Source organism: Chlamydomonas reinhardtii, chromosome 15, assembly GCF_000002595.2.
Source record: "Chlamydomonas reinhardtii strain CC-503 cw92 mt+ chromosome 15, whole genome shotgun sequence".
Classification (NCBI taxonomy): domain Eukaryota; kingdom Viridiplantae; phylum Chlorophyta; class Chlorophyceae; order Chlamydomonadales; family Chlamydomonadaceae; genus Chlamydomonas; species Chlamydomonas reinhardtii.
Window position 1 is genome coordinate 438,778 of NC_057018.1, and position 15,695 is coordinate 454,472.

At 62.8% G+C, this 15,695-nt stretch overlaps 3 protein-coding genes across 4 annotated transcripts in view; 1 reads left to right on the top strand and 2 right to left on the bottom strand.

Annotated features, from left to right (window-relative positions):
* The window catches only part of CHLRE_15g636400v5 (uncharacterized protein), a 7,616-nt gene extending 2,321 nt beyond the window's left edge, over window positions 1–5,295 (bottom strand). The window contains exons 1-10 of one of the 2 annotated variants that reach the window (XM_043070538.1): window positions 5,063–5,295; window positions 4,959–4,982; window positions 4,765–4,830; window positions 4,176–4,275; window positions 2,661–2,720; window positions 1,957–2,089; window positions 1,597–1,736; window positions 1,461–1,508; window positions 594–700; window positions 223–282 (exon numbers count right to left, since the gene is read on the bottom strand). In XM_043070538.1, coding sequence (XP_042916403.1) covers window positions 223–282; window positions 594–700; window positions 1,461–1,508; window positions 1,597–1,736; window positions 1,957–2,089; window positions 2,661–2,720; window positions 4,176–4,275; window positions 4,765–4,800 — 684 coding nt within the window. In that variant the 5' untranslated portion in view covers window positions 4,801–4,830; window positions 4,959–4,982; window positions 5,063–5,295. The remainder of the gene's footprint in view (window positions 1–222; window positions 283–593; window positions 701–1,460; window positions 1,509–1,596; window positions 1,737–1,956; window positions 2,090–2,660; window positions 2,721–4,175; window positions 4,276–4,764; window positions 4,831–4,958; window positions 4,983–5,062) is intronic. The other variant, XM_043070539.1, reaches the window with a different exon arrangement.
* A 100-nt stretch (window positions 5,296–5,395) lies between these two features.
* On the top strand, window positions 5,396–12,556 carry CHLRE_15g636450v5 (uncharacterized protein). Its single transcript, XM_043070540.1, has 9 exons — window positions 5,396–5,681; window positions 5,996–7,507; window positions 7,929–7,985; window positions 8,383–8,474; window positions 9,040–9,612; window positions 9,911–10,000; window positions 10,270–10,329; window positions 10,721–10,832; window positions 11,156–12,556. The coding sequence occupies exons 1-9, from the start codon at window positions 5,499–5,501 to the stop codon at window positions 11,255–11,257; spliced, it is 2,781 nt and encodes a 926-aa protein (XP_042916404.1). The 5' UTR covers window positions 5,396–5,498; the 3' UTR covers window positions 11,258–12,556.
* Window positions 12,557–12,597: 41 nt separating this feature from the next.
* On the bottom strand, window positions 12,598–15,695 carry CHLRE_15g636500v5 (uncharacterized protein). The gene is made up of 3 exons (XM_043070541.1): window positions 15,350–15,695; window positions 15,157–15,188; window positions 12,598–14,253 (listed from the first exon to the last, which is right to left on the bottom strand). The coding sequence occupies exons 1-3, from the start codon at window positions 15,651–15,653 to the stop codon at window positions 14,185–14,187; spliced, it is 405 nt and encodes a 134-aa protein (XP_042916405.1). The 5' UTR covers window positions 15,654–15,695; the 3' UTR covers window positions 12,598–14,184.

Below are 15,695 nucleotides of genomic sequence, written 5' to 3' on the forward strand. Positions count from 1 at the left end.
CCCAACCCCAGCCCCCGCCCCCAACCCCGCCCCCACCCCCGCCCCACCCCAGCCCCCGCCCCGCCCCGCCCCATCCCCGCTCCATCCCGCACCGCCTAGACCCTGCTCCCCCCCCGCCCCCAACCCCCGCCCCCGCCCCGCCCCAAACCTGCCCCAAACCTGCCCCCGCCTAGACCCCAACCCAGCCCCCACCCCAGCCCCAACGCCAGCCCCCGCCCCCACCTGTGGCTCGAAGGCGTCCTGAGGCTCCGGAGGCGGCACCACCGCGGGCGCCACCACACCCTGCGCACGAGAGCGCGCGCGTGTGTGTCAAACATGCGGCGTGGTCGACAAGAGTTGAAGCAGCGTGCGGGCACGCGCAATTCCGTCGGCAACAGACAAGGGCTATGGTTGGGGAGTGGTTCCCCGGCCCTTTCCCGGACGAAAATACGCGATACATTTTAGAAAAGAACACTCAACAGCGCATTGCTAGAAGGCTGGCACTAGTCTGACAACATATGTGAGTAGTAAGGGGACCAACCTCAAAACCCCATGCCACCCCATTCTCTCATTTTCATTCTCATTCTCGCTCTCACTGTCTCGCTCTCTCTCACCACGGCGTCCTCCGCCGGGAACATCATCCGCAGCAGCGCGGGCGTCTTGAGCGGGCGGCGGCCGCTGATGCGCGGGTACACGTCCTCCAGGAAGTAGTACACGTGGCCTGTGTGTGTGTATGTGTGTGTGTGCATTGTGTGTGTGTGTGTGCGTGTGTGTGTGTGTGCATTGTGTGTGTGTGTGTGTGTGTGTGTGTGTGTGTGTGTGTGTGTGTGTGTGTGTGTGTACATTGTGTGTGTGTGTGTGTGTGTGTGCATTGTGTGTGTGTGTGTGTGCGCTGTGTGTGTGTGTGTGTGTGTGTGTGTGTGTGTTAAAGAGCACAAGGAAAACGTTGCGCAAAGACAGTGTATGCGATGCAGCAAAGCGACGGTTTACGGATGTTACCTGAAGTTACCTCGCATACCTGCTGCGGTGAGCCGCCGGTCTTACCAACCGGAAATCGCGCAACCCCCGCTACCCTAACCTCGAGGGGGGATTAGTGTCTACATGCTCTCAAGGGTGCAAACCCATGCATGTGCTCACGGTACCGTGAGGCCCAGGCACTCCTGTGTGTGTGTGCGTGTGTGCGTGTGTGTGTGTGTGTGTGTGTGTGTGTGTGTGTGTGTGTGTGTGTGTGTGTGTGTTTTACATTCATGATTAGTTAAGAAGTGAAGGCGCAGCCAGGAACAGTGATGTAGCAGGCGGAGGGGGCAGGATGGGGAGGAAAGGGAGAGGGAGAGCAGGGGGGGAGCCATTCATGAAAACGGGGAAGGGTCGAGAGCGAAGAAACAAGAGGGGTTCTGCTGTGGAGCCTCCTGCGGGTGCTTGGGCCTGTATGTGTGTTTGCATGCGTGCGCGTGTCGGAACGTGCCAAACCCTCGCCCCACCTGCCGCCATGCCCATGAGGTCCACCACAGGCCCGGGGGAAGCCCCAACTAAGAGGGGTTTTGCGCAGGAGAGGGCGCGTGCGTGTGTGTATTTGCATGCATGCGCGTGTCGGAACGTGCCAAACCCCCGCCCCACCTGCCGCCATGCCCATGAGATCCACCACCGGGCTGGATCCGAGCATGAGGCTGAAGGCCAGCAGCACCCAGGGCAGGTACGGCGCCGTGAAGTTGAAGATGCCCAGGAAGGACAGGTTGACGTACTGGTGCCGCCGGCCCCTGTACGGCAGTGTGCGTGTGCGTGTGTGTGTTTGTACGGCAGTGTGTGTTTGTACGGCAGCATGTGTTTGTACGGCAGTGTGCGTGTGTTTGTGTGTGTGTGTACGGGAGGGCATGCCGGCCAGCCCACACCCACACCTCGACGGCGCACCCATCCAACTCCCCTTCTTTTGGTTCTGAAATGTTCCATCTAATCACGTATTACATACAGCCCACTCACCACACGTACACCATCATAAACGTCAGGCTGGATCCAAGGAACTGGATGTTGACGAAGGGCGCGATGGCTGTGAGCAAGCCGCCGCCGAACAACAGCATCCACAGGAAGTCGGCGGAGCGGCCGCGGAAGGAGCCTGAGGCGAATTGGGTTTACATTCATGATTATTATAGAAGTGTAGGCGTAGCCAGGTACAGTAGTATAGCGGGGGGTGGTGTTGGTGGGGTGGGGTTAAATACACGGCTGGCGGCGCCAGAAACAGGGGGGAAAGGCATTGGGGATGGGGTTGGGGGCATCGGGTTGGGTTGGGTTGGGTTGGGTTGGGTTGGGCGAAACGGAAGCCGCGGAAGGAGCCTGTCACGTGTGCGCATGACAGAGGACAGGTGGGGTGGTGGGTGGGAATGGCCGTTAGCCGAAGGGTAGGGTGAGTGGGTGGCTGGGTGGGTATGGCCGTTCGTCAACGTGGGGGTTACACGCAAAAAGTTTACGTGCCGTTCGTTAACGTGGGGGCGAGGATGGGTACGAAGCAAGGTGTTTAGAGGGTGTTCAGGGCGGGGTGCGCAGCAGGGTTTGGGCTGCAATGGGGGCGTGGTTGGGTAGCACCGCGCTTTTCCCCCTCCTCCCGGGGCCAACCCGCTCAACGCCAGAGCCCCCCTCCCCATGTCGGTTAACCAACCAACCAACTAACTTTTCCCCCACACACTCACCCTCCTCCAGTGACTTGCAGTACTTGATCAGGAAGAACATGTGGAACACGAAATCCAAACCTGTGTTGGGGGTTGAGGGCGAGGGGGTGGGGTGGGGGTTTTGTAAATACCAGTCCAAATTAAACTAAACCACCACCCACCCACCCACCCCACACGTGCAGAGCTGTCTAGCCCTCCTGCCCCCATCCCCCTTGTCATTGACCTCCTCGCCCGACTCCATGTGTACCTTCGCCCCCCCACCACGCCCCGCCCCAAAACACACCCAGGTAAGGCCGACACGTGTGCTTGAGGACACGCGGCACGCCATACCCTCTGTGCGACTCACTCTATCCCCCCCCCCAATACTGGAAAAACCCCGCTCCCGTCTTGCCCAACACACACATCCGTCTTTCCAGTTTCCCCTCCCCTCCCCGTCTTGCCAACCCCCAACCCCCTCCCTCCCGTCCAGCACCCTCGGGGTTTGGGACTGCGGCGGAGGCGGCACGGGTGGGGCAAGGCGGGTGCGCAGGCAACCCCGTCCCCTCACCCAGGCCCACGCCCCAGGCCCCAAAGCCCGGTCAGAAGGGCTGGCCAGCCCGCGGCTGCCGCGTCTGCGGCTGCGGCGGCTGCCGCGGCAGGTGTTGCTGCGTCTGCGGCTGCTTCAGGAGCGTCTGCGTCTGCGGCGTCTGCGGCGTCTGCGGCGTCTGCGGCGGCTGTGGCGTCTGCGGCGGCTGCGGCTGCGGCTGCGGCAGCTGCGGCTGCCGCGGCAGGTGTTGCTGCGGCTGCAGCTGCGGCTGCGGCTGCATCAGCAGCGTCAGCGTCTGCGGGCGCTGCGGGCGCTGCGGCACAGTGCCGCCGCCACCGCGCCACCCTCCGCTCCCGCCAGGCCGCCCGCAGGCCGCCACTGCATCAACCCCCCCCCCCCCGCCCGTAGGCCACGAGGAGGAGAGCGTGGGAATGCGTAGGCCACGCTCTCCTCCTAACTCTATTGTATTGGATTCGGTTTAGTTGGGTTGGTATCTGCAAACCCTCCCCCGCTAATCATGAATGTAACCCCCCCGCCAGGCCTACACCGCATCAGCCCCCCGCCAGGCCGCACAGCTGTTGAGGGCGGGGCGTCAGCATCCGCCGCCACCACCGCCGCCACCGCCACTGCTGCTGCCGTTAAAACCGCCGCCGCCGCCGCTGCCGCCGCCATTGCTGATACTTCTGCTGCCGTTGAAACCACTGCCAATGCCGCCGCCGCCACTGCTGATACTGCTGCTACCGCCGCCGCCGCTGTCAGCCGCCGCCGCCGCCGCCACCACCACCTTATTGCCGCCGCCGCCTTATCGCTGCCGCCTTATTGCCGCCGCCTTATTGCCGCCGCCTTATTGCCGCCGCCGCAGCTGCCAGCCGCATTCATCCGTAGCACCCGGGGCCCCCACGCCCCCCACGGCCCCTTTGCAAGCTGGGCAGGCACAGCTAGATGCCCCCTATTGGACACACATACCAGACAGGTAGCAAGTCGGCAAGCGGTGCCTGCCTTGCACGCACCTAAATTTCCGAAGAAGAAGAAGTTTGTTACGAGACGCCAGAGCTCCAGCTTCTTAAACACCAGCTTTGCGTTGAAGTAGACGTTGAAGGGAGTAATGATCTGCGTCGGGCCATGCCGTGTAACATAACGTCATGCGCCAGTGAGAGGCGAATTGGGAGTAAACACCCTCACTCACGCCTGCAGCCCACGCCCACGCCTGGGACACGTCTCTCACACCACACTCACACGGTCACACCCCGGGGTCCTGCTTGGGATCCGTGCGCAGTCCCGACCCCACATCCCAACAACCCGAATCTCGACAGCTCATCCCAACAGCTCATCCCGACGACCCGCATCTCGACAGCTCGGAACTCGGTGGGCGCGCCCCCGCATCCTGGCCCCCGCCCCGCCACTCCCCCCCGCCCCTTTGCTGTTCCTACTGGACGTCGGCACTTGACCTAAAACGTGGGGTCGAATCACCCCGTTCTCCATGAAGGGCTTCCCTCACCCCCTGAGCACCGTCCGGGCTCGGGACCGGAATGCCCGCCTCCAGCACCACACCCATGCCAGAGCACCGCTCAGCTCCCCGCGGCCGCTCCTCGCCCTCACCTCCAGCGCGCAGCCCGCGGTGGTCAGGAACGACATCGTAACGTACGTACGCGTCACGATGGGAAGCTGCGAGCAGGTGCAGGGCGAGGGCGGGTCACACGGCCGCTGCAATTGCCGTTTTGGGTTGAAGTGTTGCGCCCGTCATCGACGATCCCTAGTCCGCTTGCGCAGCTGTGAACCATCAGTGCGCTTACCGACTTGTACCATTCTTCTATTGACTGCGCGCAGCAAGGAAGGGGATCGGAGAAACGGGGTTCAGGCGAAATTTCTGGGGGCAAGCGGACGTGTCCAGGCGCACCATTCTGGCGTTGCGGAGCCTCCCGCCGCAAGCCGCTAGCTCCAACCAACAGTAAGTATTGGATGCTTTGTTAGAGAATTGCTTCCGGACCTAAACAGCGAGGGAGGGCTACGGACTTCAACTTGGGTTCGCGGCCTTTTGCTTAGGATAGAGTTTAGACAAGTCTTCTATAGCAGGTGTGTGTCCTGGCGGAATCAGCCTAGGGACTGAAAACTGGCCTCTGCATCGTCGAGGCTCATTCGCGGGCAACGGAACGGTAGTCCTCTTGCTGTGTCAACACGATCATCTCATATTATTAAGTTTCTAGAATCGGACAGATAGGTACTTGATTCGCAGCTCTGTGAGCAAATAGACGATTGCCTCAGTCTGGTGTTGCACTCCTGGTGAGGGCGGGCCGTTTAGCTGTTTAATCTACTTGCTTGCACTCCAGTCGCTGATGGCATCTATACAAAGTATCAAGGATGCAGCCGGCGCCCCTGGCGGAGCGTCGGCGCCGGCCCCTGGCGACCCCGCGCAGCTCGCGCAGCAGCTCAAGGCGCAGCTGCTGCCTGCCGACAAAGTCCTGAGCAAGAACCAAAAGAAAAAGGCGCGGAAGAAGGTTACCAAGCTGGTTCAGAAGGTGCGGGCCCTGGTCACGGCGTTTTGCGCGGGAAGGACAGGGCACGGACAGGGGGTGCGCCGTCTTGACTCGCACGGCGGACTTCAAACCCCGCCCCCCACCCCGAGCTGGATCACTGGATCCTTAGATCTCATGAACAAACCCTTGGCTCCCCAAAAGGACCTTCAGCTCTGACCCGTTGCTGCCCAGGCCCCGCCACGGCTGACGCGTGACGACACCTCCCCCAAACGCATCCCCGTCACTGGCTCGTGAACTGCGTCAGCAAGCCCCATCCTGTCAGCCAAGCAACCCCCTCCCACAATCCACCCATGCAGACCTTTGGGGTGACAACGCGGCCCAGCGGCGGCGGTGGCGGCGGCGGCGCCGGCGGCTGTAGCGATGACTTCGACGGACTGCCCTCGCCCAGCAATGACACCGGCTGTAGCAACCGCGCCGGCAACGGCACGCAACAGCCCTACCCGGGTGCGGCTACTGCCAATGGCGGCGGCGGCCGAGGCGGCGGCGGCGCGGCGTCTACTGCCGCCTGCACCAGCCCGGGCCGCCACCGGCAAAGTCGCGGAGGGCTGGCTCATGCGCCGGCGGCTGGGAACGGCGGTGGCGCGGGCGTGGCGGCGGCGGCGGCCGCAGCAGCAGCAAACACATCGGGACAACAGCAGCAGCAGCAACAGCAACAGCAGCAGCCGGCAGCGAAACGGCGGAGGCTGGGAGCCGGTGCCAGCCTCGGCAGTGGCGGTGGCGGCGTAGCATTGTCTGGTGGCGGCAGTAGCGGTATGACGATGAGCCGCAGCGCCCAAAAGCGACTGGCGGCGCGACAGGCGCATCCGGATGACCTCCTGACGGCCGACGGCGACGGCGGTACGGCCGACGGCGGTACGGCTGACGGCGGTACGGCTGACGGCGGCGCCGCCGGCGGCAGCGTAGCTGACGGCAGTGTTGGCGGCGGCAGCGGCGCCGGGCGCAAGCGCAAGTGGCGCGAGCGGCATGGCGGCGGCGGCGGCGGCGGTGGAGGTGGCGGCGGCGGCGGCGGCGGAGGTGGGATGGGGGTAGCGGCGGCGAGTGAGGAGGTGGTCCAGGCGTGGCCGCGGCAGCACGCTGGAGGTACGGCAGCGGCGGCGGTGGCGGCCGCCGCCGCGGCGGCGGCAGTACTCAACCGCTCCTACCCAGCTACCAGCACCTTCCTTCCGCCGCCGCTGAGCGTGCCTGGGCTCGTGCCGTCGGCGGCGCCGTCGATGGCAGCGGCTACGGCGGCGGCGGCGGCGGCGGCGGCGGCGGGAGCACGAGCGGCGGGATCGGCGGCAGTGGCGGCCGGCGGGCTGGGGACGCGAGCGGCGGGCGTTACTGGGCTGGCGGCGGCGGCGGCGGCGGCTGTGGGGGCGGCTGGGAGGGGCGATCTGTCTGCGGCGCTGCTGATGATGCGCGTGCAGCTGCGTGCGGCGTCAGGCGGCGGCGTGGGTGGCGGCGGCGGCGGCGGGCCGGTGCTGGTGTCTGCAACTGACGTGGAGCGGGCGGAGGTGGTTGTGACGGGAACGGGTGGGGCCGATGGCGGCGGCGGCGGCGGCGGCGGCGGCGCTCTAGTTGCGGCGGCAGCAGGGGCAGAGGGCGTGACGGCGGCGGCTGCGGCCGCGGTGGCGGCGGCGGCGGCGGCCATACCCAACCGCGGCAAACGTGCTAACATGAAGGCCGGTGGCGGGCCCAACAACCCAACCGCCGCCGCGGCGGCGGCTGCCAACCGGCCGCCACGGGCGGAGACCAACCGTTACGGCAACTACCACCGTTACTACGGCTACCGTCTGGGTGCGGAGCTAGACGAGGACCCACGCGTCAAGGTGTGAGAGCGAAAGTGTGGGAGTGAGTGTTTGTGTGACCTCAGGGTACAGGGGATGTTGTGCTCAAATCCAGTGAGTAGGTCCCAGTCGTCGAGGTTTCGTCGCCTGGGGAGGGGAAACGAGTGGGTGTCGTTTGGATGGCGGCACGCGTGGCGGAATTGTGTATGTGGGGAGCGTGTGTGTGTTTCCCGTGAGAACAATGCCGCCCGCCACGTTTGGGAGTGAATGTGTAGTGAAATCCCCGGGGTCTCGGCCACCCCACATGATCCAGACCGACTCTGTGACTTTCCTCCATTGTGTGTTTGACAATTTGCATTTATCCTCATGTCTCCATCCCTCCTCCTCGACACCCTCCTCGATTCAAACGGTTTGCCCCTCAACCCCTTCGCTGCCCGCTGCGATTGCCACCTGATGAACGCAGCTGATGCAGAGGGAGTGGTTCCAGGGTCGCGTGTGTGTGGACGTTGGCTGCAACGAGGTAAGGGGGGATTGGGTTTGTAGGGTTGGGGATTGGGGATTGGGGAGGGGTTTGGCGTGGGTGTTTGGGGCAGACGTGGCGGCGGCGCCTGTATACCGGTAATGACGTGGAGATGGGTCCCCTGGCGGGTCGTTGTTGTGGTCGAGATTTGATTGGAAATTTCGTGGTGCCCGCCTCCGTGCCGGGTGCCTACACAGGGTAGAGAGTGGAGTCCCAGTAATGCCAACACCCACATCCGTAGAGGCGCGGGGCCCCCTGCCTGCCACAAGTTGCTGCTTGCTTACCATTCCCTCACGCCAGCGCAAGCACCAATCTCCCAGCATTCAACACTAAAACACCAAACCCCATAACACCGAAACACTGATATTACAAATCATTAACATCACAACTCCCTCAGGGGCTCGTGACGCTGGCCGTGGCGGCGCGCTTTGGCACACGCCGGATGACCGGGTACGACATCGACGGCGCGTTGATCAAGAAGGCGTGCAGGTGGGAAGGGAGGAGGGAGAAAGGGAGGACAGGAGGTGTGGGTTGGGGAAAGGGTGCTTGGGTTTGACACGCGTGTCTCAGGGTCGGGCACGACCGGGTACGACATGACGGAGCTGCTGATCTAGAAGGCGTGCATGTGTGCGTGCTACGGGGGAGAAGGGCGTGGGAGAAGGGGTAAAGGAGGGGTAAGGAAGGGAGAGATTGGGGTCCAGGGTTTGACACGCGTGGAGATGCGCCTGAGTGCACCTGTATGAGTGTTGTGGAGGAGGGCTGTGGGGGTGAACCAAGGCCACGCCCGGGGGATTCGTTTGCAGCAACAATTTATACACCTAATTACAAACTTACGGAGGGTAACGTTTGCAGGTAGCTGTACGGCAGCGCGGCGTCGTGGCGTCCAAACGTGCTCTGCACCAATGCAACTTTGCTGCCCCCCCCCCCCCCACACACACACACACACACACCACACACACATATGAATGTAACACCTCTCCCTTCCTCTCGCTTTATATAACATGCAAGTACATGGAAGTATGGAACCCCCCGACATGCATCCATCTCTTGGCAGGCACCTGCGCACCATGCGCTCCGAGTACACGGACCTGCTGCGAGCCAAGACGCTGCCAGGCGGCGGCAGCGGCGGCGGCGGTGGCGGCGGCGGCGGCGGCGGGTGGCAACACAGCTCGGAAGGGCAGCAGGAGCAGGAGGCAGGGCAGGAGCACGGGGAGGAGGAGGAGGAGCAGGGGCAGGGGCGAGGGGAGGAGGCGGGAGAGGAGGAGGCAGGAGAGGAGGAGGCGGGAGAGGAGGAGGAGGAGGAGGAGGCGGAGGAGAAGCACGGGGACGGCGCTGCCGCCGCTGGCGACGCCGACACAGGGCAAGGCACCAGCAGCGCCGCCGCCGCCGCACCAGCCGGCGGCGGCGGTAGCAGTAGCAGCGGTGCAGGCGCAGCAGCAGGCACTGCTGCAGGCGGCGGCGGCGGCAGTAGCAGTGGCGGCGGCGGCGGTGGCGGCGGCAGTAGCAGCGGCAGCCGGTTTCTGGGCTCGGGTCCGGCGCCGGAGCGAGTGGGCTTGTTGCGGTCCTATGTGAAGGCCCTGGCGGGAACGACCTTTGTGCACCAGGACTGGGCAAGCGCGCGCGGCAGGTGCGGAACGGGGGTTGGGGGCGGTGGCATGAGGGGTCGTTCCCAAGGGTAGGGGTGGGGGGGGGGCGGGAAAGCGAGCCTTGGGGCGTGTGTGTGTGTATGACACATATTGGTAGGCGGACATTGTCCATCCTTCAGATCCGCCTACCAATATGTGTTATTACCACCCGTGTTTCGGCCGTCATGCGAGCTGCGTCTTGACTTAGCTTACTTGCGCTGTAGTGTTTACGTCCCCGTCAGCTCGTTATCTTCATAAAATTGTCAGCCAGGAGTCACCGCCCTCCTGCATGCCTTGCAGGCCGGAGAGCGCCGACGTGATCCTGTGCCTGTCGGTCACCAAGTGGGTTCACCTCAACAATGGAGACGAGGGACTCAAGAAGATGTTCCGGTGAGTTGTTTTGGGGTTGAAGGGGTCCGTGAGTCTAGTGTTCAAGGGTACGGCGGAGGGCTCAAGCGTTTTGTGTGTGTGTGTGTGTGTGTGTGTGTTGGTGATTTGCAAGGGGGCCAATGCCTGCTCAGCGGCGCGGTACGTTACGACATCTTTGTTTCCTTTCGGCGCCGCATGCCTTATTGGAGAGGCGTAAGAGGTTGTGCTTCGACCTTGTTTGTGCACTCTGTTTGCTTAATTTGATGATCTTAATGTCATTGCCATCGCAGCAAGTGCCACGAGATTCTGACGCCCGGTGGTCGGCTGCTGCTGGAGCCGCAGCCCTGGAAGTGAGTGTGTGTGTGTGTGTGTGTGTGTGTGTGCCGTGTATGGGGGTTGGGGAGGATTAGTTCTATTGCAATGCCAACCTGACCCAAGACCCAGAACCAGCTCACACAGCGTTCCAATTGCAACTGAACTAGGGGGCAGGGCAAGGGAGGCAGCCCGTGAAGTGAGTGTGGCGGTGCAGTCCTGCGCAGCCGCCTGTGTGTGTACACACACACACACACACACCCACACCCACACATACACACACACGCATGCACACACACACACACACACACACACACGCACACACGCACACACACACGCACGCACACACGCACACACACACACACACACACACACACACACACAGCCACACACACGCACACACACGCACACACACACACACACACACAGGTCGTACAAGCGGGCTGTGAGCAAGAGCACCACCCACGGAGTGCCGTACCGGCGCATTGAGCAGCTGCTGGCGCTGAGGCCCGAGGGGTTCGTGGACTTCCTCACAAAGCAGGCGTGTGTGTTGCTAGTTTGGGTTTATGTGTGTGTGTGTGTGTATGTATTGTGTGTGTACGTGCGTCAAGGACTACAAGACATGCGTGCCTTTGTGTGGGGTGTGTGGGCTCGCGGTTTCCCCCTAGGGGGTTTTGGACGCGCCCGCCCAACACTTTGCACACCTCACACACCTCGCATCGTGCACCTGCTTTGCAAACACCGCCACCGGCACCGCCGACCGCCACCACCACCAGCCACCCAATGCCACGTAACCCATGGACCAACTAACTGGCGTCACCAACCTACCAACCAACTACCGTAACCAACCATCCCCACCGCCAGGTGGGCTTCGAGCTGGAGGCCACACTCAACCAGGGCGGCGGCGCCGGATTTGATCGCCCCCTGCACGTGCTGCGCAAGCCGCCGCTGCCCCCCACAGCCTAGCCGCCGCTGCCCCCCACAGCCTAGCCGCCGCCGCCGCTGCTGCAGCCGGCCTATCCGGGAGGAGTGCCGCCGCTACTGCCCCCCAGGCCTGAGGTGGCTGGCGGTTGGCGGTTTGGCGGTGGCTCAGAGGCTGGCGGTTGGTGGCGGTTGGTGGCGCGGCACTTCCGCAAGCCCGCTACACAAGCCGCCGCACCTCCGAGTGGCCCAGTCTAGCCGGGGCCGCTGCGCAAGCCGCCGCCGCCGCTGCCCCAGGCGGCGGAGTGGCGGAGCGGTGATGCGGCTTTTGGCAGCGGATTGGCGGAGCGGCGATGCAGCGTTGGGCGGCGCAGCGGCGCTAGCTTGCGGATTTGGTGGCGACTGCGTGTGGGTGGGTGGGTATGCGGACCTTCCGCTGCAGAGTCCAGACCTGTATCGCGGTGCCAGCAGGGAAGCTGCGCCCTTGCCAGCAAAGGGCACGGTCTGCATCGCTTGCGGCGCTGTCGGCTGACGGCTGGCGGCTGGCGGCGGCTGGCGACTGGCAGCGGAGTATGTAGCTGGCGGCGACTGGCGGCGGCTGGCGGCGATTGACGGCGACTGGCGGCGACTGCTGGCGGCGACTGGCAGCGATTGGCGGCGACTGGTGGCGACTGGCAGCGCAGGCAGCTAGTTGGCGGCGACTGGCAGCTAGTTGGCGGCAGGCATTGCGCCCGCGTCTCCGGCATCGCGGCCGACTGCGTGCGGTGCAGCCGGAGCGCGGCACGGACCTGCGCGGTGTCGGTCTGTGTGGTGGCGGGGCCTGTCTGGTTGACAGCGGGGCCTGTCTGTGTGGCAGCGGTGCATGTATGCTTGCGGGAACTATAGCGGCATAACGCCGGATGCATCACGCGATTGTGTCGTCATCAGGGGCATTGCGCGGGAATGCCTGGTGATTCGTTTTTATGCCAATGGTGGATGTCAACGGTGGATGTAGTGACACGATGGCAGGGAATCCCCCAGCGCAAGTGCTAGCTGTTGTGTGGCGTATGCATGCAGCTGGCTGCAGGAGTAGAGGGGTAGCTGCCAGTGAGTTGCTTGATTGGGCCCGATGAATGGGCGGCTGTCAGTTGTCGTGACAAAGTGAAATAACTCCGTAAGTACATACGAGCAAGGCGTTGGTGTTCCGAGCGCGACCAATGAGCGATTGGTGTGGAGCGCGACCAATGAGCGATGGCCGATGGGACAGAACGCCGAGACAGGGCACGGGAAGCATGTGCGCGGCTGAGTCCCGAGAAACAAGTTACGCCCAGCCCAAGTGCTGTTGATGTACGGTACATGGACATACGTCGCCGCCGTGCAATGGATGGAGCGGCAGGGCCAGGGGCACAGGGTGAACTTTGATCAATGCAATCTGCAGCCACACCGCACCTCGGAAACTTCCTCCCATCTAGTGCGCGGCCACAGCTCCCCTACCGAACGTCGCAGCACCTATCCTCACCATCAGCAACGCTTCCTCACCTCCGGTTGTGTTGTTGGCGTGTTGCACCGCATTCGGCCTGCCCGCCACAATTGTCGTACACATTCGGGCCCCTCTTCTGCTTTGCTTCGCCTTGTTCTTGCCCCTGCTTGTCACACTGTCGCCCGGCCATTGTTTTGCTGCACGCCGTTGCATTACGCTAGTGCTCGTCTACACAGCTCATCCGTGGACGCCGGTCGACTGCCTGCAGGTGCGCATCGGCTATGCTATCCGCGCGGTGTGGCGTCGCATTGAGTCTGTGTGGTGCTATCGCCTTGGCCGGGCGCCCGGAGCGTGAGGAATGCGCGTCAGCAAAACATCGACACAACCTGCCAGCTACCGTCGGTACAGTAACAGCGCGCGAACGACGCACCAATGCCTTGTCCCTTCTTGCTACGCATTTATGTGGGCACGGGTGGGAGCCACACACATCGGGACTACGCTTTCCTGCCCCTTGCCATGTTCCATCACCAGCCACACCGCTGGACCCATTCGCTCGGTCCGCGTGCTGCCGCCTGCTGCTGGCAGCCCCAACAGATCCCCAGCTCGAATGCACCGATGCTTTAAGCGCTTTCGACCACTGCAACGACAGCCCTACAGCCTCAATACGTGCAAACTATACGTGTCGATTTGCAGCTTGTAGGTTTGTGCGATAATGGCGGTTGCAAGCGTGTCTTTCACGGACTTTCCAGCGCACGATGCGGGTGAAATGCCACGATATGAGCCATTGAATGTGTATGAGTGGCGAGCTTTACCGTCTGGGTCTGGGAATACGCTGCATTACCCCCCGCTCAGCACCCCAGCGACAGACACGCCAGCAAGGCCGCAACACTGGGCAGCAGCACTGGGCGGGGGCGGATGCGCCAACCATCCTCAGTTCACCTCAGTTCACGCCTCCACCTTGCATGCATGTGCACCATGTACACACACCGCACATTGACACGACATTGTGGAAGCACCCCAAGGGCCACACCCACCACTGCATCCGCAACCCTCAACCCTGAGGGCAGTGAGGAAGGAAGGCATGCCCCAATCCTGCCCTCACTGTCAGGCATCATGGCCCCACCCTGCCTGTTGTATGTGCCCTTCCAACCCCCCTGGGCCCTCGACTCCCTGGGCCCATCACACGTACCAGTGCACCCAACAGCACCTACGCCGCCAGCCCTCTGCCTGCTGTGCTGTGCAATAGGCCCGTGGTCCAATGCTACTAACTACGGTATTCCCGAGGGTTCAGCACCACACTTGACCCTTTCTGTGGCTAATTGCTATTCCTGGGTTTCATACACATCCCCTCTTCCTCGCCTTGCCGCCATCATCCAACTAGTCATGTGAGGCCGGGACTCTGCCCCGACCGCCCCACTGCCTACTACAGGCATAGCCATGACCACCCGCACCTCACAGCTACTTGACAGCTACTTGGCAGCTACTTGGCAGCTACTTGACAGCTACTTGACAGCTACTTGACAAGAGGCCGGTCGTGCTTGGTGTCTGAACCGCACGACAAGGACTTATACCGCTCCATCTCCTGCAACCATGCACGGCAACATTGCACAAGGGCGGCGGTTATTAAACTTACTACTGTTTAACAAGTGAAGGTGTAGCCGGGGGCAGGGGTGAATTCCAAGGCATGATGTGGTTCAGCATACTGTACACAGAATGTGCCATGCGGTCAAGTGCCCTGTGCCGTACCGGTGGCAGGGGCCAATTGCATTGGCACACGTGTACACGCACGCCCACATGCGCACGCACGCCCACATGTGCACGCACACCCACACACCCGTGTGCACCGCGCACATGTGCACGTGCACATACGCACGCACGCACGCACACGCACACGCACACGCACGCGCACGCGCACGCGCACACACGCACACGCGCACACACGCACACACGCACACACGCACACACGCACACACACACACACACACACACACACACACACACACACACACACACACACACACACACACACACACACACACACACACACACACACACGCACGCACGCACACACACACACACACACACACACACACACACACACACACACGCAAGCGCCCAAAGCACGCGCGTATGCATACGGCCGCCCATCGCCTCTGGCCGCTCCCCGTGGAGAAGGCGTGCATCAGATACAGGCACACCAGCTGTCACCACACGCACACCCTGACCTGCCTCGCCCCAAGCGACGGCCCCCCTCCCTCTCACGGCTCCGCCTGCCCCAGCTGCTCATACGTGACCTGATGAGCCCTGCTTGCGAACTCCAAACCGCCTCACCGCCTAGCTGTGTCTCACAGCGAAATGGTGTCAGAGCATGCGCCTACCCTTGCTGCCCCCAACCACCACCCACCGCATCCCACAGCTGCGCATGAACGCCCGGCCGGCACCTCCCTGTCCTGCACCATTCCTCGCCCTGTCCCCGCACACCCACCTTGAGATAGGCCGGCTTTGACTCGTCATCGTCTGGAAGTTGCGGCATTCGGGTCTCGCGCGTTAGCACGGTCCGACAAGATTCAACCGCGGCAACCAGCTCGCAGTAAAAGGAATAGATGTTCCGAAAGACTGGCGACACCTAGTGGAGTTTGAGTACACGGCGTCAAGCAAAGCATGGGAATCCACCGCACCTTTCTTCTGCTTCTTCACGCCGCTTGGGATGGATAGCTGCGGCCCACCTCCACGCTTCTGGAGCGACTTCAGCAGCGAGTTATTCGCCTTGACAACTACGGGCTTGCTCTTTGCCGCTTTGCTGGCCTCTGCGCTCGCCGCCTGGATGCGCTCAGCCAGCGGGATATCGCGATAGTAGCCCACTCCGCAGTCATCTAGCTTAAACACGTATCCGGGCTTTGCCCCGTCGAACGACTCTGACGGTATAAAGTCCTGCTCTGCGGAGGTGCTGGGCCCAGCGGCGGCCTCATCTCTATTGGACATGTTTGCAAAAGTAATTGGGTTGTAACAGACTGCCTTCAGCGC